General features: G+C 59.8%; 1 protein-coding gene across 1 annotated transcript in view; it reads left to right on the top strand.

The window, feature by feature from the left end:
* Positions 1 to 16224, top strand: part of UMODL1 (uromodulin like 1) — a gene marked incomplete at its 5' end in the record, with an annotated part of 57717 nt that extends 41493 nt beyond the window's left edge. The window contains 7 exons of the mRNA XM_082695179.1: positions 1057 to 1394; positions 5683 to 5828; positions 6345 to 6581; positions 6819 to 6978; positions 8511 to 8595; positions 14264 to 14465; positions 15085 to 16224. Of these exons, the coding sequence (XP_082551305.1) occupies positions 1057 to 1394; positions 5683 to 5828; positions 6345 to 6581; positions 6819 to 6978; positions 8511 to 8595; positions 14264 to 14445 (1148 nt within the window). The 3' untranslated portion in view covers positions 14446 to 14465; positions 15085 to 16224. The remainder of the gene's footprint in view (positions 1 to 1056; positions 1395 to 5682; positions 5829 to 6344; positions 6582 to 6818; positions 6979 to 8510; positions 8596 to 14263; positions 14466 to 15084) is intronic.
* Positions 16225 to 22209: the final 5985 nt, after the last annotated feature.

Raw genomic sequence — 22209 nt, 5'->3', positions numbered from 1 at the left:
TGGGAAGTGTTTCTGCTCGGCCCCTTCTCCCCACCCGGTGCTTTTCCTGTTATGTGGGGCCTCAGTGGATTCAGTGTTGACCCCGAGGGGACCCCTGCCCTCCAGGGATCTGCGGTCTAGCGCATCGAGACGGACGTTTATACAAGTAAACATCTGTCACTGGGAATATGGAATGTGTTCTGCTTGAGGTAGAAGCAGGAGTCTCGGGGGGGCTAAGTGGTAGCAGCCCCATGAGTGTGGTCAGGGAGGGCTTCCTGCAAGAGGTGTCTTAGAGCCATTCTTAAAGGCCGGCTAGGCCAGCACTAGGCAGCGGGTGCTGGGTCCACGCAGGAGTGAGAACAGAGCTCCTGATGGTGCGCCTGGCCTGGGTGCAGTGTGGGCTGGCGGAAATGTGGGTGCCCTCAGGAGATGGGGGGGACGGAGTGGGAAGCCGGCTGCCGAGAAGCAGCCGAGGTCGGTTGAGACGGCAACGAACGCCACAGGCAGGGTTTGGACCGCATCCGGGAGACGAGGGAGCTAGACGAGGGGACAGAGCAGTGGGCAAGCCCCACCGTGAGAGAAGAGAAGACAGGGGCCCGGGTGGCAGGGGCTGGGGCCGGGCCCAGGGAGCAGGCTGGGCTGTGGTCCAGTGGAGGCTGAAACCATGCTTGGGGGAAGCAGGACACTGGATCCAGAACTAGGGACTCCGGATCCTGAGAGTAAACGTCATGAACCCACCTCAGAGACTAGAGGGCTTGTCCCAGCAAGTACGCGGGCTTGGCCCACACCTGGCATCAGCCTGGGAGAGTCCGGAGGGGCAGAGGGCACCCTGGTTTCCTGGCTCACGGGAGCCCCCGGCAAGCCCAGCCTGACCGCGCTGGAGGCTGGCGGGAATGTGCGACAGGTGCCTGTGTGCGGCTGTGGGCGGAATGCTCAGTCCTGGCACGCGATGCTCTTCCCATCTGACCTCCCCTCACCCCCCAACGTCCCCTCCCCCCTTGCACGCCGCACAGTCTGGGCTTGGGCAGCAGACCCCAAACACAGACCCAGCCTTGGGTTTCATCTTGTGCCTTGCAGATGACTCTCCCAGCAACACAACCCAGGCCCCCGGCCCCTCTCTGGTTCCAGGCCCAGAGCAGCTTCCCACCCCAGCAGGAGCCGGGGCTGCCTCTGTGCCAGGGACCAGCCAGGGCCCCCAGGAGCCGCCGCAGCGGCTGAGCCTGACCGAGGCGGTCAGGGTGCTCTGCGAGACTGAGAAGGTGGCCATCACCATCCAGAGACGTTTCCTGCAGCAGGAGTCCGTCCCCGAGTCCTCCCTGTACCTGGGACACCCATCCTGCAACGTCAGCGACCACAACAGCACGCACGTGCTCCTGGTGGCCGGGTGGAATGAGTGCGGGACCGTCGTGCAAAGCGTAAGGGCTGGGGGGCTGGGCTCAGGGGCCCGTGGGCGGGGCAGTGCGGGGGCGGGGGCATAACTGTCCCAGGGGACCAGGGAAGACTCTGCCCCCCAGGGTCTCTGTCTCAATGTGGGGGACCCAAGAAAGGCGGGGACAGGATAGGGCCAGTTCTCACCAGGGACCAGACTGTGCCCTGGAATCAGGGGGAGTTTTGAGCTCTGCCCTGCGGAATTCTGGTGCAAAGGGCCTGGGGTCAGTCTCAGGGTTTAAAGACGACTTCCAGTGACTCTGAAACATGGGCAGGATAGACGGGCAGTGGGAGAGGAAAAAGGCAGGAAGGTGGCTGCAGGGGTGCGTGTCTGAGAGCGTGCGTGTGTGGGAGTGTGTGCGGGTTTGTGCACACTGGGCGAGCGGCTGGTGTGATCAGAAGGACCTGAGCCGAGGCATCGTGGCCTGCGAATGGTCATCTTCACCAGAGTCCTCGACAGGCTCGGGGTCCTGCCTCTGCCCACACAGAGGGGAGCCCAGTTAGGGCCGCCCGGCTGGTGGCGTGTCCTGCCTCCCCTGTGATCCCCCCTGGTCTGCGGCGCCCGAGCCGCGCGGACGGCTCCAGGCCCTGGTGCTTCCAGCCTGGCTCGAGGCCACAGTGAAAGCTCCGGTGTCGCTCTCGCCTCCCTCCTCCCTGCCCTGTGTGCGTTGAGCTGCGGGAGGAGGACGCACCCTGCCTCACCGGACATGGGGGAACAGGGCAGCGCTGGGCACGGTGGCCCCCTGAGAAACGGGCACCCCTGGGACAGGATGTGAGGAAACTGACACGGTCCCCAGATGTGTGTGGAGAGGACTGTGTGCACAGCCAGGGGACACGGGACAGTGGCTGGTGAGGGGGGCAGAAATCTGGGGGCGTGACCAGGTGGAAGGTGTCTGCGTGGTTCTGGGGGGCAGGGCTCTGGGTTGGGGGGTGTGCGTGGAAGGGGCTGGTGTTGTCCGGGGGGCTGGGGGACAGTCAGCAGAGGGGCTGGCCTGGCGGTGAGGACAGGGAGGTTATCCGCCTTAGCTAGGTTGGTCCACTGGGCAGGGACTCAGCAACACGGACTTCAGCCCCTAAGAACCTTGTGACAGCAGTTGGAGGCCTTGTTTCCCAGAACAAGGTGGGGAGGCGTCGCCCCGTGGACCCGCGGGCTGGTGTTCTGAGCCCCTGGTGACGGTTAGGTCCCGGGATGCACGTTTCCCCAACGGGACCTGGAGGCTCAGCAAGGTCAGCAGGGGGTCAGGGTGTCCTTGCCTCCACGGACCAGCCTTGTGGCCTCTGCGACTCTGCCTTTCCCGGGGCCTTGCAGGGTCCAGGGAGGCAAAGGTCGTCGCACTCAGAGGCTTCTGTGTGGAGCCTGGTCCTTGCTCTGCGCGGGGACACGTGGGCCCCAGGGCACGGGCTGGGCTCAGTGACGGATAACACGGCAGGTGAGGGGCAGGCGAGCCGGGGGCCAGGTGCTAGGGCTGCGGGGTCCGCGTGCGCGTGGACCTGAGGGGACCATGGCAGGGCGGTGCGCTTGCACAGTGGGTCTGCTTGCTTCTCCCCACTGTGATTCCAGCCTCCTCAGGGGCCCTGGGTCGAAGGGGCCACCAGGATGTCCCCAGGGACCACAGAGCCTTCGTCAGCCACCCTCCCACCCTCCAGCCAGCACGACTTAGACGTGGCCCTGGGGCTTCCTTCTCTTTCCTAAGAGAAAGCTTCAGTTTGGAGACCCCCAGCCCCGAGGCAACGACGGGCTGGAGGACGGGCGGGGGCAGGGCATCCCCAGTCAGCACACTGCAGGCTCGCAGACAGACTGAACGGTGCGGGAGACGACACGGTCAGTGCCGTCGCGCCGTGCAGGGTGAGTGTCCTGCCGACGGCCGGGGTCCCAGGCGGGCCAGCGCACTGGCTCTCTGCCTCTGTTTCCCCGAGCTGCACGGACACAACGGCTCCAGCTGTTACCTTCAGTGGGGCTCAGGCCTGTTCAGAGCGGAGGGAAATGCGTCTCCGGAAGAGTCATCCCAGCCCCGGAATCCACAAAAGTTCTTGATGTTTTTGGTACTTGCCAAAACCTAAGATTCTCCAAACACGGACTTCCCACAAACACGATGGAATACGTACAGTTCGCAGGTTCCGCCGCCTCCTCCTCTTTCCTTATTTTGGGGGGGGAGGAGTTAAGCAGTTTAAATTGTACTGACCTCCCGATTTTTTAGAAGCTAAATCTAAGGCTTTAAGCCCCCCCAAGTCTGACATGCTGTGAGCTGATCGTGCAGACGATGCTCAGAGACACAGTGGTCCGCGCCCCAGAAGATTCACCAGCGTCCATGGCCATCTTCCCAAATTCTACGGAGACAGTGAGGAGCTGGCCAGGGTGTCTGAGGCACTTCCCAAAGCCGTTTTCAAAGGCACCAAATAACACAGCGAACACGTACCCCGGCCGGGGTGCCCGGGGCACAGCCCATCGGACACTTGACGCCGCCTCGGTTACGACTCCACGCCCCCAGGAGCTTCTGCTTCTCAGCTGGAAGGAGCCTCCGGACATACAAACATCACGTAGATCGATGACTGTTCCAGAGTACGGAGGGGCAGATAGAAGCAGACACAGAGACAGGTGCACGTCCCGAAGTGTTTCCATGCTTCCGTCTTTGGATAATGCAACCAAGAATGTAGGCAAGTTTGTTCCCCGGAAGCTAAGGCATCACTAGTCCCTACAGAGGAAAATGAGTTCCAAGAATTCACGTGGTTTTCAGTAATCTAATTTCACCATTTATACGAAAACCTAGAGGCAGCAATGATATCCAGTAACTTCCGACATAAGCTAATGGTTTTTGGATGTTGTCCATTTACTGGGGCTTGCGTGGGTCTGTGTCACAGACACACGAGGGAAAACACACTTGCTGTAATTTCTCATAAGCAAGCAACAAGGAAGGAGCCGGTGTGGGAGCCGGAGACGCAGAGGAGCTCCGAAAACGGTTCCCCGCAGTGACTTCAGTCCAGAACCCCCCGCCGGCAGCCACTCCCCCTCGCGCTCCTGCAAACTTTGCACCACCCGTGAGCCACTCCTGCCGGAGCCCAACTGGCCCCTGGATTCCACGTCTCTACCAGATCTGTGGGTCCCAGCAGCACGGCTGGTCTCCCAGTGTCTATTTTCAGCCATCGTTCCCTGGCAGGCTCTCCGAGACCAGACGCTCTGCTGGCCACGCCACGTCCGTGGGCTCCTGCTTCAGTGGCGGCGTGGTTCCGTGGATGCTCCCAGATGCGGCTTCTCAGCGTGATGTTTCAGCCGCAGCCCTGCTTCCTCTTCGTGGACGGCCGGCTTGTCTGTTTCACAGTTGCCCGGTCTCTTGTCTACTCCCGAGACGCCAAGGCCAGTGACTAGCCGAGGCCACGCCATGCCCACCGCGATGCGCCAGCCACGGGCCGTCTGCAGCTGTCCTTGGCCGGCACCGGGCCGCATCCTAGTGACAGCGTAGGGTGTGCCTGTGAAGGCACGTGGGTCTTGGGAAGCTACCACGATCCAACTCCAGGCCACCAGCGAGCAAAACGCCGTGAACGAATGTCACTTCAGGCATTTGGTCCAACGACAGCCTTGGCTCAGCTCCAGTGCGACGAGGGGGTTTTCACAGAAGTGTCCGTCCCTCCTACCTGCTGTCCACTGAGCACATCGGGCAGCGGCCCGCCCCAGGCTCTCCATCTCAGTTCTGGGATCTGGAGAAACTCCGGAACTCTCACGTGCTTAGTCTCTCTGCTTGGTCTACAGGCCTCACTTCATGCTCGGGAACGGGCTCAGCCTTGTTCCCTGGGGGCTCATGTACTACCACGCCCCGAGTCCCCGTCACAATGACCGTCCCTCTCTGGAGTTTGTTCTCGGGCTCCTTGTTCACCCGGATGATGGTGTGGGGACAGAGATCTGGTGGTCCCACGCAGACTTCAACCCCATGATTTTAGCTCGATTTCTTTGGGGAGGGGCTTGCGCTCTCACTTTCAGGAATGTGCTGGGGGATAGTCTGGGAGGAACACCGTCCGTCATTTGGGGTGTCAGCTGGTCCAGTTTGCCTCTGGTTCTCCTCTGATGGGGAAAACGGGCGAAGGACCCAGGCGAAATCAGGGGTCGGCACTTGACATGCTCTTGGGCGTTTGATGTTGGGAGAAGATGGTCAGAGTGTTCGTATTGGGGACAAGCTTTAGGGAAGAGCCACCCTCCCCCGGCACCCAGAACCGTGGTCTGCTGGCACGCTGGGGGCGGGGCTGCTGGGGTCCGGGAGCGCACTGATGCCCGTTTGTGTTCAGAACATGACGACTACGGTGGTGAGGACCACGCTGAGGAACGACCTGTCCCCCGACGCCGTCATCCACCACCTGAAGATCCTGAGTCCCATCCATTGTGCCTTCCAGAACGACCTCCTGACGTCCTCGGGCTACGCCCCGGAGTGGGGGTGAGTGCAGAGGTCCTGCCGCCCCACCCCAGCTCACTCTCCCCGCTAGCACCTTCGCTTTGGATTTCTTTACGGTTTCAATCACTTGAGGACCCTTTTGTGAGACTGACAGTGGCCAGACGTGGTTAGGAACTACCAGCTCCCCTAACTGTTGTCTTCACGTCCAAACCTGGACCAACCAAAGAAAGCCAGTGTGCGCCCTAGCCAGTCACAGGGGACGCCCCAATCCTGGTGAGCCCGCCCACGGCTTCCCCGTGACCATGCCTCACCGGCCGCCTGGGGCCTCTCTGTCCCACCGGGAAGCCGACCCCCGCCCCTGCTGGTCCTCAAGTCTCCTCCAGACCCTCCGGGGGCTGTCACCTCACTCCAGCCGGCTCAGAACAGGCAGCCTTTCTTTGCCCGGTCCCGCTGGGCGGTCTGCCTTTACTTCCTCCTCCTCTGGGGTTGCTTTCTGGGGAGCAATGGGAAGGGGCGGCGTCGCAGAAGCGCCCCTGCCCAGCCCACCTGCTCTGGCAGGGTTTACACCATTATCGAGGACCTCCACGGCTCTGGGAATTTTGTCACCGAGATGCAGCTGTTTATCGGGGACTCCCCTATCCCCCGGAATTACACCGTGTCCGCCAGCGATGACATCAAGATCGAGGTGGGACTCTATAACCAGAACAGCAACCTCAAGGTGGTCCTGACCGAGTGCTGGGCGACACCGTCCAGCAACGCCAGGGACCCGGTCATGTTCGTCTTCCTCAACGACAGGTGGGTGCCGGCTGCGGGCTGCTCGGGGGGCCTCTGAGTTCCCAGACCCCCACGGAGAGGCGGGTCTGGGTTTTCAGTGACGCCCGAGTCTCGGGGGACCGGGAGACCTGGCAGTCCCTGCCTCCCACGCACAGCGCGGATGGTGTGTGCGCAGGGGTGCAGCCGGCAGTGCAGGTAGACGGGCTGGGGTGCAGAGGGGCGGCTCCTGACCAGTGAGTCCGGTCCCTCGCTTCCCAGCTGCCCCATCCCCAACACGCACACGCACGTGATCGAGAACGGGGACTCCAGCAAGGCCCAGTTTAAGCTGAAAATCTTCTCCTTCATCAACAACTCCATCGTCTACCTGCACTGCCGGCTCCGCATCTGCATGGACTCCCCTGGGACCACATGCAAAATAGTAGGTGGCGCGCTTTCCCGGACGTGTGCCTGGACTCGCGTCCCCGCGGCTCTGAGGAGGGTCGCTCCGTTAGCTGGGGCCCAGGGCCGGGCTGCTCCGGGGCCCAACTTTTGGGAGGAGACACGGGGCCCTACAGCCTGAGCCCCATAAAGGCACAAAAGGAGGTGTGGGCGGCGGGCAGCTCGTGGGTGGGCGGTCCACGTGCTTGTGGCTAAGCTGCCTCCGCCTGGAGGCTGTAACACCGGCTGATCATCACCGCACACCCCAGGCCGCCCCCGGGGCTGTGGGGCTTCTCTTCTCCGTGGAGAATGCATACCTGGGTATAAACACAGTCCTTTAATTTCACATTATTTTTAGCAGCATGGACGGAACGCTGTTGAATCCCAGCCACCGCGATACTGCATAGGAGGGTTCCCCTTCTGTTCATCCTCCACTCCGGGATCTTGAATAATTTTATATTCTCATTTCCTTAGCTGTTTAACTGTGAAATGATGCTTTGTGGTCCTGAGGTGTGAAAGCCGTTCACACCAGACAAGTGCGTCGCGGACAATTGATGTCACTTGGTCTCATCCCGTAGACATTGCAGAAAAAAGGACTGAAAGGCACACAGACCCCAGGGTGGCCGCCGGCTAAGGGTGGCCACGGGCACGCGCCTGCTGTAAAGCCCGTCAGCAATACGAAGGGTATTAGTCGTCACGACGACCTCTGTGAGGAGTTGCAAGTCCCCAGAGTTTTTATGATACGACTCTACACAGTCCCTTCCACGTCTCCAGAGGAGGGCTGTCGTGCTGCTGTCCTTGGCTGTGAGCACGGGGCACCACGGGGCGGCTGAGGCAGCAGGACTGCATCCTCCGCGGGGTCGTGACAGGACCGGTTCTCCCGGTGGCCGGAGGGAAACTCATTCTGGGCTCTGGCTTCGGCGCGGAGACACCGGCGTCTCCCTGTGTCTTCCCAGCTTCCCTCTGTGCGCGTCTGTGTTCAGCTTCCCCTTTTCACAAGGACGCAGCCGGGCAGGACTGGGACCCACCCCAATGACCTCGCTTTAACTTCATCTGCAAAGACCATGTTTCTAAATAAGGTCCCATCTGCAGGTGCTGGGGCCAGGGCGTCAACATCGTTTAGGGGGACATAGAGCAGGTGTATGGTGAGCGGGTCCCACCACATCCCTGAAGCTGTCTGCGAGGCAGAGTGTGGAGAGGAGCAAGCGGCTGTGGCCGGCCATGGAGAAGGCCAAGGAGGCGCAGAGCTGACAGAGGGCCCGAGGGGCCCAGGGGTCTGGGGCTGGAGATGGTTCAGCCGGTGTTCTCTCGAACCTGCTTTCCTCCAGCCCCGGCTGCCCACCGGCCCTCCTGTCGCACCGGCAGAGCCCCGTGGTCCTGGCGGTCCAGGCCCCTCGGCCCCTTCCCTGCCTGAGCTCATCTAGCTGGTTTACAACGTCCGGATCAGAGTCTTACCCCGACAGTGACCACGTTTCTCAGAGCTGATGAGTTCCGTTCAACTAACTGGAAGTTTCCTTCATTTCAAAACAACAGAATTGCGATGACATCCGGTCCCCGAGAAGCCGGGAAGCGTCTGCAACACACCAGACGTCCTGGGGACCCCTCATTCGGTCTGAAGGTGAGTCGGTGACTCAGTTGAGTCAGTTAAAGAAAAGATGGAACTGGGTTCCGTCTCCCCCGCGTGTGAACCTGCCTGCCGCGACCAGGAGCCACGGCCAGGACGCTCCGTAGACCCATCACAGCGGACACAGCAGCTGGGTTCACGGAGAGCCCCGGTTCCAGCCTCTGCACGCAGAGTGGGGCCGGCCTCTCCCGGGAGCCCCTGGCAGGAGGAGCCCTCGTGGTCCTCAGGTCCCCGCGCTGCTGCGGAAGGAACGGCGGGCGCTGCGGGAAGTCCGCTCGCTCTTGGACAAAGCGGTATTTTGAATTGCGTCCCACGAAACCGGTGAAGTTTCCTGACGTGGATCGATAGACCACGTGGGTTGTGGAGGGAGGGAGGCGGGCTGCACCGGGTTGGGTTCTGCGTGCACGCGTGTGCCGGTGTGCGCACGCACGGGAAAGCTCTTTATTCTGGGCTTGGCTACAGCAGAAGATGCTTAAAAGGAAAAAAAAAAAAAAAGAGGCAGAGCTTTCTCCCTTGGTATGAAAGTCCCGCTGGTCGATGACAACCCGTGCGGTTCCAGCGGCCACCATCACCTTTCCAGAAAAGCATTTTATTTCCTTTGAGATCCATTTTATTATTGTTGTTGTTGTTTAATTGGATGGGGGAATGGTGCGCTTTGGATATTAAGACAGAAACGGCTGGCTGTGTCCCAACATCTGTCCTCGTCCCTCATAGTCAGTCGTGGAACGCCGGGCTTTCGCTGGCCGGTGGCTGTCGGGTAAATGCTCTCGGCCGCAGCCTGGCAGCCCAGGGCGGCCGTGTGCGTCAGTTCTGGCCAGTGACATGCAAACAGGAGGCGGAGTGACCGTTCCCGCAGGGCTGCCTCTCACCTGTCCCTGTCTTCCTCTTGCCTGGCGGGCGCAGGGGTGCGGTGGGGACGGCTGCAGTCCTCTGCCTGGCAGACCCTGAGGGCCTTGGGGACCGGAGCTGGAAGGAGCCCCACAGAGCGAGTGTGCCAGCCCGGGCCTCTGACCTTCGAGTTTTGTGCGGGAAAGAAAGAAACTTCCATGAGCTTTGCTTCTGCTGCTTTGGTGTTTTCTCCTTCTGTTACCCCTTTTTTGCTGATTTCCTCCCTGACTTTGGTGGCTCTCCTTGCCTCTCTGTATCTTCCTGCGCAAGACCTTTGGGGCCTTGGATGTGGGGTCTGAGCCTGGGTCCGAGTCTGTTCAGGGCTTGGGAAGGGAGCCGAGGGAGCAGGAAGAGGGGGGGCCTCGTGGCTGGTGATTCCAACGGCTGCTTCTCATCCCAAGTATTTGTGAACTTGAAAAGATTCCAGGTTTGGGGCTACGGAGGGTGTGCTTCTGGAGCGGGGCTCCCGGTTCTGGGGTCTGCCCTGGTCCTCAGCGGGTTCCAGGGCCCATCCTAGGACTGCGTGCTTCTTCTACCCTCTTCATTTTCTCAAACTTCTAAGGAGAACTGGTTGACCAGGTGGTCCTCATATGCATTTTCATCGATAGAAATGGGACTTCTAGTCATTCGCAAAGAGTACAGATAATGTCGAAACTGCTGGAGTGGAAAAAGCACTGGGCTTGCAGTTACGAGACCTGAGTTTGAATATAGTGCGTCTGGATGTGTGGTCTCGGAAGAATGACTGAGTCTTCTGGATCCAAACCATCCTACCATCATTCCTCCACCCACCTACCCACCCCTCCATCCCGTTACCCAGCATTCCTTCCTCCATCTGTCTACCCACCCCTCCGTCCGTCCGTCCATCCGTCCGTGCACACACTTACTCATTATTTCATCTGTCTCTGTGACAGGCCTACATGCCTACTAAGTGTCCAGCACGCTCCTCTTTCTCTGCGACCTGTGCACATGTGCCACATCATGCTTCATTCCCCTCATCTATAAAGTGGGAATAATAATAATTTCTACTTCAGACAGTGCCTTGTCCATCGAAATGACCGGACACGTGTTTGCTGTTATCATCTGTAACCGTTAGGGCGCCACACTAACCACCACTGCAGAGAACAACAAATAGAATGAGGCTAGAAATCGCTGGGCTCCAAAACAAGCACCGTAATTACTCACCTTGTCCATCATTCTTTCTTACTGGATTATTAGCTTTCGTTTGAGCCCCAGCGGTGCCACACAAATATATAGAAAAAGCATTTAGAAACATGGCATCTCCCAGTTGGTGGAAACTTCGTATTTTAACTGTGTACATGAGTGGAATTCGTGTTGGAGACCGGGGTGAGAAAGACGGGCGGACAGATCCCTTCAGGATTGCCCCCCCCCCACCCTGTGCCCACACTCTGTTCCCAGTGCACCACACTCGGGCCCCACCCCGCATGCGCACACTCTCTCCCCCCACGTGCGCCCATGCTCTGTCCCCCACAGGCACCCACACTCTGCACCCCTACATGTGCCCACAATCTACCACTGACATGTGTCCATACTCTGTCCCCTCTGTGCACCCACACTCTACCCCCCACATACGCCCATGCTCTCTCCCTTTCTCACATGTGCCCACATTCTGCATCCCCCCACGTGCACCCACACTCTACCCCCGACACGCATCCATGCTCTGCCCCCAACATGCACCACACTCTACCGCCCATGTGCACTCACGTTCTGCCCCACACGTGCACCCATGCTCTACCCCATGTCCCCATGCTCTGCCCCCATGTGCACCCATGTGTGCCCACACTGTACCCCCACGTGTCCCCATGCTCTCCCCCCGTGTGCCCACGCTCTGCCCCCCTGTGTGCCCACGCTCTGCCCCCCATGTGCCCACGCTCTGCCCCCACGGGTGCCCACACTCTGGCTCTGCCATCACCCTCACTCTCTCGGTGGGGACGACTGAGAATACTCGGGGATTCCCGGGAAGGCGGCCAAGCTCACAGGTTGGTACCCGGACAGGGGGGCTGCTCGGAGCAGTCCCCAGCTTCTGATCCACTCGGCCTTCTTCTCCTGGGCTCATTTGCCCACAAGCACCAGCCTTCGCACCACCGGTGTTAGTTCTCTGGCGCTGGTGCCACAGGAAACTAAGTGCACGGACTGGGGGGCTTACAACGGGAGGCCAGAAATTCAAGGTCAAGGTGTCACGGGGTTGGTCCCTGCTGGGGAGTGAGGGAGGGTCTGTTCCAGGCTCTCTCAGCTCCCGGCATTTGCTGCTCTGGCTTGCCTCGGCTTGTACGATCCCGTCACCGGGTCTCTGCCTCTGTCCTCACACGGCGCTCTCCCTCTGTCTCTGTGTCTTCATGTGGCTGTCTTCTTATAAGGACATGGATCCTGTTGGGTCGGGGGCCTCTCCGGCTTCAGCGTGACCTCATCTGAAGCTAACCCACTCCATCTACAATGATCCTATTAGTTTCTTTCAGTTGTAAAGCTTAATGAAATGGTTGGTAACCACCACCACCTTGTTCACCACCAACCCAAAAAAGAGGCTTGTAGTTAACCTCTGTGCTGCGGTACAGGGTGGGGGTTAGGACCTCAACGCATCTTTTTGGAGGACACACAATGGCACCGCGCATGGGTAATGTTATGGAAGAACCCGTCTGGGCATTGTCCCCAGCTGTGGGCTGCCAACAAGCTCGTAGCAGCATCACAGTTTTCTGATTTAATTTTTGGGATCGTTCCATGGCCATCAGCTTTGCTAGATCCCTCATTACTGCTCCCTCCCTAGAGTTTCTGTGTCCAAAGAGGAAGAAGTAGCCTCAGTGATGTCCGCCCGATGCTCGAATGTGCCCTCATCCTCTTCCAGTCCCCGACGGCTTCGTGTCTTTGCAAAGTGACGTTTGCAGAGCAACCCCGGTAACCGTCCTGTGCGTGGGTGCGGGCTGCCCGAGCTATCCCGGGGGAGGTCCAGGTTTTTATTAAAAGACTGACAGGTGGTCCGCCTGCGGGACCCACGTGCGGCTCACAACACCCAGTTGGTCTCTTCTGGACCCGGGACACCCCCACTGCTGGCAAAGGTCATGTTCCAGCATGTGCTCGCTCTCCACTTCTAGCTGCACCGGTGACCATTCCCGAGCCCCGGTCACCGGGGGCGGCGCTGGCTTGCGGACCCTGCCTGGAGCTGCTCCGGGTCAGTGGGTCGTTACGAGCCTCCCGCGGCAGGGAACAGGAAACCAGACCGTTCGTCCCCGGAGCCGGCATTCTGGGGCTGGCTCTGGGCTCCCTTGCAGGGCGGGGGCTAGCTGTCCTGTTCTCCCACTCCATTATGGTCCACTAGCAAGATGTCCCGCACCCAAGGCACAGGACGGGGGCAGGGGCCCGTCAGCACCCCCCAGAGGCTGGATCTGGGGACCGGCTGTGCGGTTGTTGTTGGGGAAGCTGGCCATCCCAGCTGGGTGCCTACGGAGGTTGAAACTGTTCCGGCAACCGACCCCAGGGTCTTCCTCCTTCTGGAGGAGGGGGCAACCTAAGTTCCCGGCAGCCAGGAGGGGGTCCCCGATGTCGCTGTTGTTAACTGTGCACACCCGTGCCACACCCTGGGAGACCCAGAGCAGTGTCCACACAAGCAACTGCACAGGAAACAGGATCCGGGTGCCCCTTGTCCCCAGGTGGACATCCCGTGAGGGAGGACGGAGGTGAACGTGATGCCGCGCCCTGTCCGTGGGTCACACCCACATGCTCGGGGCCCCTCGACACCCACCATCGCTCTTCCCTGGGGTGTGGGGGGTCAGGCCAGAGGGCTGGCTGGGGGCCTCCTCCTCTCTCTGGCCATGCAGGTCTCATGCAGTAGAACTGAGGGGGAAGTTCACACGCCACACGGGGAACTATCTTAAAACCAACCACCCGGTGGCAGGTCACCCATTCACAAGGCCTTCCACCCACCATCTGTCTCGAGGCTCAAAATATTTCCATCACCCCAAAGCAGCTCGGCATCCGTCTGGGGTCCCTCCCTGCCCCCTTCCCTCAGAACCTGACACCACTGTGCTTTCTGCCTCTGGCTTTGCCCGTTCCGGGTAGTTCCACAAGCAGGGTCCTGCTGCGTGGGGTCCTTTGCGACTGTCCTCTCTCACTCAGCGTGAGGTTTGGAGCTTCCTCCATGTTCCTTTATACGGCCAACAATATCCCGTTGTGCGGACGGACCCCACTTTGTTGATCGGCCCCTCCTTTGGTGAACACGGGGGTTGTGTCCAGCTTCGGGTGCTGTGGATACCGTGGCTATGAACGTGGGTGTCTGGGGATGTGAGTCCCGATTTCCAGCTGTTTCGGGCCTGTGTTCCCCTCTACTGTATCGGCCCTTTGGGTGTGGGGGAGGGTCATGGCTCTCTGTGCCAGGCGAGCCACGTGTCCACATGCCAAGCCCCCTTGAGCCCTCCACCTCCCCTAGCCATGGTCCAGAATGTTGGGCAGGTCAAACTGTCCTGCTCGCTGTGCCCTTCTCTTGGGGTTGGGACGCCTGCTTGGTCACTTTGGGACCCCTGTGTGCACATGGGCACGTGTGGAGCCTCACGCCCTGGTGCTCTGGACCGGTCCGATCCAGACGATCACGGCACAAAGCAGCCGACCCCCGTGGAGCGCTTGCTCCGTGGCTGTTCCGTCCCACGGCCCCTGTTCCACCCGCACCGTGAGGTCGGAGTGCTGGGCCACAGGCGGTCCTGGGCACGAGGAGACGCGCCCCTCGGGGTTCGGGCAGACCCTCCACCTGCGCCTGTCTCACTCCCTGCAGGTGAGCGCGCAGGGGCGGAGCCAGGCCTGGGAACCGGCTACCTCGTCCTCATCGTGGTGGCCGTCTTTGCCTCGGTGGCGGGAGCAGGTGCCCTCGTCCTTGTGCACTACCGGAGAATGACCGGCAAATACAGCTGCAGAGCCGCGGCGGGCGACGTCGGCTACCAGGCGTTCTATGAGTAGGAGGCCCGGCTGGCCTGCAGGTGTGGGAGGTGGGGGAGGCGCCGTCCACGCCCGCATCCTGCCCTCACGGTGGGAAGCCACAGGACCGTCCCGGGCGGGGAAACTGACCATCCGTTGTCAGGGACCGGGTTCTGTCCAAGCGCTAAGCCCACGGAGCCCGGGGCAGTGCGAGGGGCAGGGCGGGTGGGGGGGAGGGCCCTGGTGTGCCCCAACCGCGTGAGGTTGTTATGACCACTTTCACAGATGGGGACCTGGGGCAGGGGTAAAGGACTGACCTGAGAATGTAGCTAGGAGGGGACGGGGCTGCCATTTGGGTCTGGGGTCCATTCCCTTAGCTACTGGGCTACAGTGCCTTAGACTAGACACGAGCAGCCGGCCTCCTTAGACCAGCATCCGCGTGACCCACGGGCCCTCCCTAGACTAGTGCACACGTGACCCACGAGCCCTCCCTAGACTAATGCACACGTGACCCACAGTCCCTCCCTAGACTGGCGCACGGGCGTGACCCATGGACCTTCCTTGGCCTAGCGCGCACGCAGCCCACGGGCCCCTTCGCCGCCCACGCTCCGGGAGCATTCCTGCAGGAACCTCTCCTTTCCCGGCTGCACACTGACCCTGGCGACCTCCCTTTCCATGCAGGTAGCTGTGACTCAAACTTGGTCCTTAATTCATCAGGCATGGACCTAAGCTGCTCTGTCCCACATCCAGAGTCTGGAAGAGTCCCAGAGGTGGTGAAAACAGATTCTGACCGACTCCGGAGCCCAACATCCATGCAGGTCCCAGAGAAGCAACGCCCACCCGGAGGGTGAGAGAAGCTGTTGGAGAGGGCGGCCGGGCGAGGGTGACGCGCAGAGCCTCAGACACGGGGCTCTTCAATCCAAGCATGAGCGCGGCTCTGCCATCACACAGATCACCCCGATAGCTCCGGAGCGCCCAGGCTCTACCATCCTAACTGGTCCAAGCGGCCCTTTCCTGTTTTGCTGACCACGGACATCCGTCACCCGCCACCCACCCCCCTCCGTCCGCTCACCTGCCCACCCACTCACTCGTCCTTCCATTCATCCAACGCTCTAACTTATAACACCTCACATTTGCGAAGATACTTGGCAGTTCACTTGGAGTTCTTTTAGCAATAGGTCAGTCGTGTACTGATAAATACTGCTAATGTTATTTCTAGTGGACGTATAGTCTCTTGAGCTTTCTCCTGCATTAGCAGTATATTGTTTTTATTTACACAACAGGAACTCAAAAGACAGTCTATTAATATGAAGGTCTTTATAAGTAGAAATAACATTACACACACACACACATACACACACACACTCCGTATTTCATATCTTTCCCCGTGGGATGGACTATTTACCCAGTACACAAAGGGAAACCGGAGAAGAAATGGGGCGAGTCATGTACATAAGGTCACAGGATAAATGAATAAGGAAGTGGGTGTAGAATCTAAATTTTTATTTTAGAATATTTTCCGTGACACCACCCGGACCGCGCGTTTCACTTTATTTAAAACAAATTGAATGGTATCCGATAGCAAACACCTGAAGGTTCGGGGTTTTCCCTGAGGGACTTAGAATGTAACATGGTCATAGTTTTTAATTCATGAGATTAGCTTTGTTGACTGTAACTCCTGGCTGCTAATACAGACCAGCTGGAGAATGTGACTAGTTTGATGTAGTGGGCATCCTCAGCGTCAGTAAAGAATCACAATACGTCGGGTGTGTGTCTGAGCTGATTTGGAGCAGGAAGAATAAATTTCGTGTGACATTGAAACATGAGCGCGCCGGCTGGTCTGTTTGGTTCCGTCACATGCCGTGCTTACCCGGCAACCACGGAGGGCAGGTGCTGTGCTGGGCCCCCTGGGGACACCCGCAATGTGTGTGTGGCTTTTCCATCTATTCTGATAACTGGCTCAGGACCTGCCACTTGTCTTTCTTGAAAAGAGGCAATAAATGTTCAGTAGATCTGGGTTTCAGGGCCCATGACGGTGTGGGTCCCACGTGACCATCCCCCGGTATAGCTGCAGAATTAGAGATATTAGGGGACGCTCCCACAGTGGGACAGCGGGGATGTAGGGGAGCTGGAGTCAGACCTGGGCCTGTCCGGTGGCAAGGTCCCTGCGCCTGAGGTTGGGACAGTGAGCACGACCTTGAACCTTCTCTCTTTGCTCACCTAACTGTCGCAACAGCCCTATGAGGCTGAAGTCACTGATGCCATTTTACAGATAAGCAAACTGAGGCTCAAATTTTAAGTTACTGCTCTAAGCTGCTCACAGTGGAAACCCAGACCTTGTCCCTCCTAGTTCAGGCTCTTCCTGCTACTCCAGAGCAGACCTGGTCGGTTCACTGGTGAAGAATGGGAGCCTTCCAGGACCTTAGAACCCAGAGACCCTCTAGCCTATGGATAGAGCAGCCAAGAGCTCGGCAAGGTGGTGGGCTCCGACTGGCTGAGGTGCTGGGTCCCTGGCAGACCCAAGTGCTCCCTGGCCCAGGATGTCAGGCTGATTCCGTCTGGGGGTCAGGTGGAGGGGAGAAACCCCGGCGCTCCCTGCGCACCCTCTACCCGGACGGCACTGCCTCACCGCTGCCACCAGATGGCGCGGCAGACCAGGGCGGAAGGTCCCTTTCTTTTCCCCGCAGCCACAGCCCTGTTTCCCCATTTGTTCTATTTTGCTCTACTTGAGACTTTTGCCAGCAAAGGACAGGGAATCTGGAATCGTTCTGCAGGTCTTTGGCGTCCTAGGACGTGAGCCTGCTGGGGTGCGGCTCTGGGGGTCGGGAAATGACGCCCTTCTTCCAGGGTGGGAGAGCAGTGACTTAATGCCATGAGCTGACCCGTGTCCCTGGCGGCGAGCCCCGAGCGGACCCTGCCCTCCCACCAGGACTGCCGGAGGGAGGAAGCTGCCTCTCCCCCCTCTCCCTCTGTGCCTGGGAGGGAAAGGAGACAGTCTCTACCTGCAGCAGAAACCCCCGGGAATGAGCTCGCAGCCTGTCTGGGTTCCCTATACGGGGACTCGCCAGGGGGACCGCGATGCCGCGCGCAGCAGGTTCTCGGGGGGCTCCAGCAAAGCGTTGAGATCTGGCCGGCTGGAGGATGGAGTTTGCGCCACAGAGGAGAAGCGTTTCTGACCTGAATACGGCTTGAGCCTCTTGCTGGGTCTACGTACCCAGGAGGTTATGGTTAGACGGGGCCGGGGGCGTGTCCGGTGTACAGGGGGAACCAGGGTGGCCCCAGGCTGGCCCCACGACTCAGGACACTGAGTCTCGGCTGGGTGGGGAAGGCTCATTCCCAACGCCAGGGACTGGAGGTTCTCACTTTTCCAGACACCAAAGTGGACACCAAAGTGATTGTGCTGGGAAGAAATTGGTGGTAAGGTCTCAGCTGGGAGTTGCTGAGAATTTGCACCGTGCAGGTGGCACTGTATTGTGGGAGTCAGGGTGGCGTCGTGGTTACGGGCACTGCCTCTCCCAGTGGGGCCCGTCACCTAGTTTCTCTACGCCTCCGTTTCTTCACCTGTGAAGTGGGGTTCATGCTGATATTGGTCAGGCAGCTTTGGGCTACAGAGTAGTAGAAGCATCAATTCCAACAGGCTTTAACGATAGACAGTCCATGACCGTTTGTGAATTAAAAGTCCAGGGCAGGGCTTCAGGTAAGGCTCGCTCTAGCAGCTCTCAAGGTTTGGCCCGTATTGTTGCTCTCCTTCCATGGTCTCAGCTTCAACCAATAATTCCCTCTTAGTCCCCCCAAAACTATGAGAAGTAATCAGGACTAGAGCCTCCTTCACTCCTATGTGGCTAAAGAAAGACGGTGTCTCCCCCAACCATTGATCGAAGGAATCTTGTCTTGGTTGAAACATCCTGGGGGGCACATCAAGGAGAATGGCATCCCGCAGGTCCATTCCAGCCTGCCAGAGGTCCCCAGAAACCACTGTGCACAGGAGAGAGACGGGCTCCCGGTTCTGATCTGTACTGCCAGGCAAAGGGCGGAAAACTCGAGGTGATTCTGAACCAAGTTCTAAAGCTGTTGGCCACTCCACCCCACTGTAGGGCTGGCCCGTCTCCAGGCTCTGTGGACTCCCATCTCAAGGGGTTTCTGGGGATGAAGGGGGAATGACACGGTCTTGTCAAGGGCTTTGTCGGCACTGCTCCTCGTGGGCAGACGATGCCTTCTTACAGGATCATTCGCATGGGAAGGGTTCCCATCCCCTCTTGGACACCCTCCCGGGGTGAAGGCAGCCTGACAGAGCTCAAGGGGCTCTCCGAGACGCTGAATCCTCTGGAACATTCACTGAGAAGCCACAGTGGGGAGCCCTGGTCAGGGAGGTGGGCGGCCCAGGGAGGAAGGCGGCCATGGAGCTGTGGCGGCAGGTGAAGGGAGCCGGTCGCTGCGGTCACCGTGCAGGAAGCTGCATCGCCGTGGCCCCATGTGGCCTCCCACCCCCGAGGACTGGCCTGCGAGAGGGCCTTCCTTGGAGCCGTCAGCTCTTTGCCCACAACAGTCTTCCCTTGTGCTCCTCCCCTGATGTGACCAGGGCCACAGTGACCTGCTGTCCCCCAGCATGGTCCCATGCTGAGACTAACACAAGCCGGCCTCTGGGGGAACCTGCGGTTCGGGACAGGAAGACAGACCCACCAGCACCCTCTCTCCTAGTGGGATTCTTCACCGGCTCCAGGGCAGGCAGGACCCAGGCCCTGCCGGAGCCTTCTCAGCAGCCTGTCCGCTCTCGGAGCAGGTCCTTCGGTGCCCTCCTCAGGGTAGCAGGACCTCGACTCTCTCGGGGCAGCCCCGGGGACTGGGCTGATCCGGCTCTTCGGTCCCACCCTGCGGGGAAGGAGGGGCGTTGGGATCAAGGTCACTGTCCCAGGGCGTGTCCACTGTCCTCCTCCTCGGGTTCCGGCTTCTCGGCCCTCAGCTCCCAGGGCTTCCCAGCTCTGCACCCGCCTGGTGCTGACCAGTGCCCAGGAGGGGCTACTCTGCACAGGGAAGGGAGGGTCCGGGGGACCCGGCCAGCATTCCCCTCCACACCCGTCCCAGCCCTGTCCTGGGAATGTCGAAAGGCAAATCCCTTACTCCCATGAAGGGCAGGAATCATCTTAATCCTGTTTCAATACAGGCTCCGGTCAGGGACATTTTTTGGGGGAAGAGTATGTGCTCAGGCTCCCCAAGACCACCTTCAGGTTCAGTGACCTTCTAGAAAGACTCACAGGACACAGAGTTATAGTTTATCATAACAAAAGGATGCGGATGAAAATCAGTAAAGTTGCTGTGCAGGGATGAGTCCAGGAGAGACCAGAGTGGGGAATCACTCACAAGCCAGGTGGAGCGGGGTTTGGGGGGGGGGGTTGGCAGGGGGCTCCAAGCCCCCGCCATGGAAAACCTCTGGCCCTGGCCGGCGGGGCCGGGAAAAACTCCCTTCAGCCCTTCTGGCTGCCTCGGACTTTACACATCTCTCCGAGTGTTTATAAATACTCTCTTTAGAGTAGAGAAGTTGCCATCGGCTCAGGAAAATAAACACGTCGGTAACCATGGTGATCTGAGTATTTCGCACTGGGCAGAAACGGCTTGAGGTGGACACGGGGTTTAATCCGTTTATCCAGGGGTTTGAGTCAAGGCAGCACTGACCTGATTGAAAAACTTTGGTGTCTGGGGACCAGCATCTCTCATCTTCCTGCGGGCGTGTGTCCCCGTTTCGCAGGCTTCGGAGCCCTTTGGAGCTGCTGGAGCCCAGGCCCGGTTCCTGAGGCCTGGGGGTGGGGTGGTGGTGCCTGGGTTTGTGGGCTTTCACCGCACCTGGGGTGCGGGGCCCGGGTCTTGTGAACCGCGCTCCGGGCTCCCTGGGCGATGGCCTAGACCCACCAAAGGTTGAGTTTCTTTCTCATGGAGCTGGTGCCAAGAAGCCCAAATATTGCAAAGTTCATCGGCAAACTCCGGTCTTACCTCTGTGGATTTTGTGATTAAAGGACAGGGTATGGGTTGGGGGGGGGGGGACCACAAAACCCCAAGGAATGCGAGCGAGACAAAACATAATTAGCTTGCAGAATTTTCAGTGGAAAACTGCCCCCAAATCACCAACAGCGCACACCTCGAGTTTGGAGCTGTGTTTACAGTCACCTGGAGAAGTTACAACTAGATCCCACCCGCGCGGCATCTGCGTGGGTTTGGGTAGCGGATCCCTGGGCCACAATGGGCCGCCTCTATGTTGAGATGCCAGGAAACGGATGCACGATCGAGTCTTCTACACCCTGTAAGGGGAGATGGGGGGGGGGGAGTACAGACAAACCGTGGGACAGACAGCAGGAGCCTCCCATCCCCCAGGTGAGCAGACACCTCCGTCCTCGGTGGAGAGGCGGGCAGGGCATGGCCAGCGGCTGGCTCCAGGCTTCCGGTCCTGCCTGGGCACGTTGTTGCTAGGGGCTCGGCGATGGCTGGTAGCACTGGAAGTGTCTTGTGGAAACCATGTTAGCATACTTAGAAAATCCAGAAAAGACCCTATAGTCTCCTTCCCGTGGCTCTTCCTGCCTCATTCACTGAAGTCCAGGAGGTTTTCTGGCCTCGGATGAACAGACGAGGCAGAGACAAGAGGCTGCATGTCTAGAAGCTGGACACACTGAGGCCGAGCCCGAGAGGGTCAGGGACCTTGGCTGCTCCCTGGGGGCTGGGACGAGGTCAGGCCTGAGCGACAAGGGCCTGGAGGAAAGTTCCAGGGCACCGGTGCACCCTTCTGTGGTGAAGTGAGCTCACAGGCACTGCGGAGACTGAACTTGAACCTCAGTGCCCAGCAGGGAGCTTGAGTGGACAGCAGGCCCTAAGCGGGTGCGTAGGAGGAAGACTTCTCGGGGCTGGAGTCTGGGGGAGGCACAGAGGCCGCCGCTGGACCGGAGTCCCTTTCTTTCATGCCCGTCTTCACAAGCTGCAGCTCGCCCTCCCTCCCACGACAGGCTGGGCCCGGCCGCCGCCAGCCCCTCGGCTTAGCCAGCACGTCCCTGCCCGTCTGACCTGAGAGCCCCCAAGCCCCAGGCCTTCCTCCCTCCTCAGCCCACGTGCACGGGCCGGGGTGGGGGGCTCTCCAAAAGGGCAGTTTCGGGTCCCCCCCGCTGCCCGTAGTTCCGATCCCACGACAGGTGTCTCCGTGGAGGAGCGACAAGGAGGCTGTCTCTTTTTTCCGGCACCAAGCTTCTGTCCCATCTGCAGGGCTGAAGACATGAGTGGCTTGAGTGTGTCCGTGATTCTGGAGGACTTGGACACTGTGCATGGGGTCCCACGAGTGCCCCCCGAGCCCTGTTCTCGATGCCACACCGTCTGGCACTCAGGTGGCACTGCCCGGTCCTTGGCCACCAGGGCCTGACTTCCCGTAGGAGCCACACAGGTGGTCTCTGCCCTGGAGCCTCACCCCTGCCCTGGCCCTAACCCTCCCCTGCACCCAGTCTGCAGCCCCTCACTCCCGGGGTCTCGGGGTTTGCGTTCCCTTCACCCCTTGGGCCCGATCTGGAGACGCTGAAGGCACAGGGAGAGGCTGCTGCTGGAGACAACAGGCCAGGGCAGGGGGCAAAGGTTGGGAGCCCCGGCGGAAAGGGCACCCTGACACCCCACTGTCACCACCATTTTGTCCCCAGGCAATAAGTCCACAATGCGGGGGGGGTTTCCAGACTTCAAAGCTAACACCCTTGAATCTGGAAAGGCTCAGGGGCCTCCGGCTGGTCTGGGATGCTGCTGAGAGCTGGGGTTTTGGCAGAACCTCTGTGGCAGGAAGCAGTCCTG

Source organism: Mustela nivalis (assembly GCF_964662115.1).
Source record: "Mustela nivalis genome assembly, chromosome: 1".
Classification (NCBI taxonomy): Eukaryota; Metazoa; Chordata; class Mammalia; order Carnivora; family Mustelidae; genus Mustela; species Mustela nivalis.
This window is presented reverse-complemented; position numbering and strand designations above follow the sequence as displayed.